Genomic DNA, 1,744 nt, shown 5'->3' with positions numbered 1-1,744 from the left:
TCGCTTGACAACCGATGCTGGTGTGTTTACGTCCCCGTAACTTAGCGGTTCGGCAAAAGAGACGGAAGAATAAGTAGTAGGCTTACAAAGAATAAGTCCTGGGGTCGATTTGCTTGACTAAAGGCGGTGCTCCAGCATGGCCACAGTCAAATGACTGAAACAAGTAAAAGAGTAAAAAAAATACATCTACGCACACGCACACAGAAAGAGAGATTACACATGAAAAAATAGATTGGTTTAAAAAAGTAGATACAATTTACTCTCCCTCTTCCTCTCTTCATTCGTTTACTCTTCCCCCGTCTCAACTGCTCTCTCAAAACTGGGACGACCTGAACGATTGTGTTTTATATATGTATATTACTCATTATATGTACGTATTCACAATACCAAAACCGTATACGGCGTACGGTTAGAGTAATTCGTTGAAAATTTTCTGTCTTTAAATTTTGTACGTTTTAGATTATTCGTTTATATTTCAAACGATCACTTCACAACTTCCTATCACCACCACAAACACACATATACAATCTACATGTATTTATTTGTTTATGATTGCAAGCATCATGGCTGACATACCTGGAAATATAATTTTCTTAATTACATCCTTACTTACATTGTTTCACCCATTAATAATACCTGTGGAAAGTAATAACAACGCAATTGTACAAGCCGACAAATATCTTTTAGAGCTGATCAAGGCTGAAGGTTTAACGAAAGTAAGTTTTTATCAGATTTTTATACCTTCGCTTTCAGTCTTACCTCGCACTTGTATGTGTATCTTTGTCTGTGTGTAGGTGTGTGTGTGTTTTATGTATGTATGTGTGAATATACACACACCTGTATATCCTCTCTATATAAGTACTGAGTGATCGTTGAATATTTTTTTTTACTTATAGTTTCACACAAACACTACACTACACACACACACACACACAAGTATATACACACACACACTTATGTATGTGTGGTGATTCGAAGCAACAATTGTGATATACCAAAGATAACGTTCTTCATTCAGGCAGTAACAGTGATTCAGACACCTTTTCCTCCACCTTTGCGTCTGTCCTATTTGAAAATATAATAATAACATTTCAGTTTAGACTTCTCTCGCCTCCTAAGGTAGTTACTATAAAGACAAGGGACTTAAAACTAGCGTAAATCTTAATGCTTGAGGGTTTAAAATGTTTATAAGGAAATAAATGTTATGTATTTAGAAAACTTTCTCTTAAGCAACAGGTAAGCTAGTATTTTTTTTTTTAACTAATGCAGTCCATCGATATTATAAATTTTAAAATTTTCGTTGAAGCCCACACTTTCGCTCGACTGGCTAAAAATAGCTGTTAAAGTTTTCTCAGACTACTTCCTACCGTCTGAAATACAACTGTCCTAGATACACGTGAGAATTCAGGATGGTATCGGTATGACAATCAGATATCTTTTCTACTCTAGGCACAAGGCCCGAAATTTTGGGGAAGGGGCCAGTCGATTAGATCGACCCAGTATGCAACTGGCACTTAATTTATCGACCCCGAAAGGATGAAAGGTAAAGTCAACCTCGGCGGAATTTGAACTCAGAATGTAAAGACAGACGAAATACCGCTAAGCATTTCGCCCGGCGTGCTAACGTTTCTTATTTCTTTAATGCCCACAAGGGGCTATACACAGAGGGGACAAACAAGGATAGACAGACGGATTAAGTCGATTATATCGATCCCAGTGCGTAACTGGTACTTATTCAATCGAC

The 1,744-nt window shown here is 37.2% G+C and overlaps 1 protein-coding gene across 1 annotated transcript in view; it reads left to right on the top strand.

Annotated features, from left to right (window-relative positions):
- Positions 1-295: 295 nt before the first annotated feature.
- LOC106870198 (periostin) overlaps positions 296-1,744 on the top strand; it is a 43,549-nt gene continuing 42,100 nt past the window's right edge. The window contains exon 1 of the mRNA XM_014916202.2: positions 296-716. Coding sequence (XP_014771688.1) covers positions 549-716 — 168 coding nt within the window. The 5' untranslated portion in view covers positions 296-548. The remainder of the gene's footprint in view (positions 717-1,744) is intronic.

The sequence above is a fragment of the Octopus bimaculoides genome, chromosome 4 (genome assembly GCF_001194135.2).
Source record: "Octopus bimaculoides isolate UCB-OBI-ISO-001 chromosome 4, ASM119413v2, whole genome shotgun sequence".
In the NCBI taxonomy this organism is placed as follows: Eukaryota; Metazoa; Mollusca; class Cephalopoda; order Octopoda; family Octopodidae; genus Octopus; species Octopus bimaculoides.
Note: the sequence above shows the minus strand (reverse complement) of the source record. Positions and strands in the feature narration are given on the sequence as shown.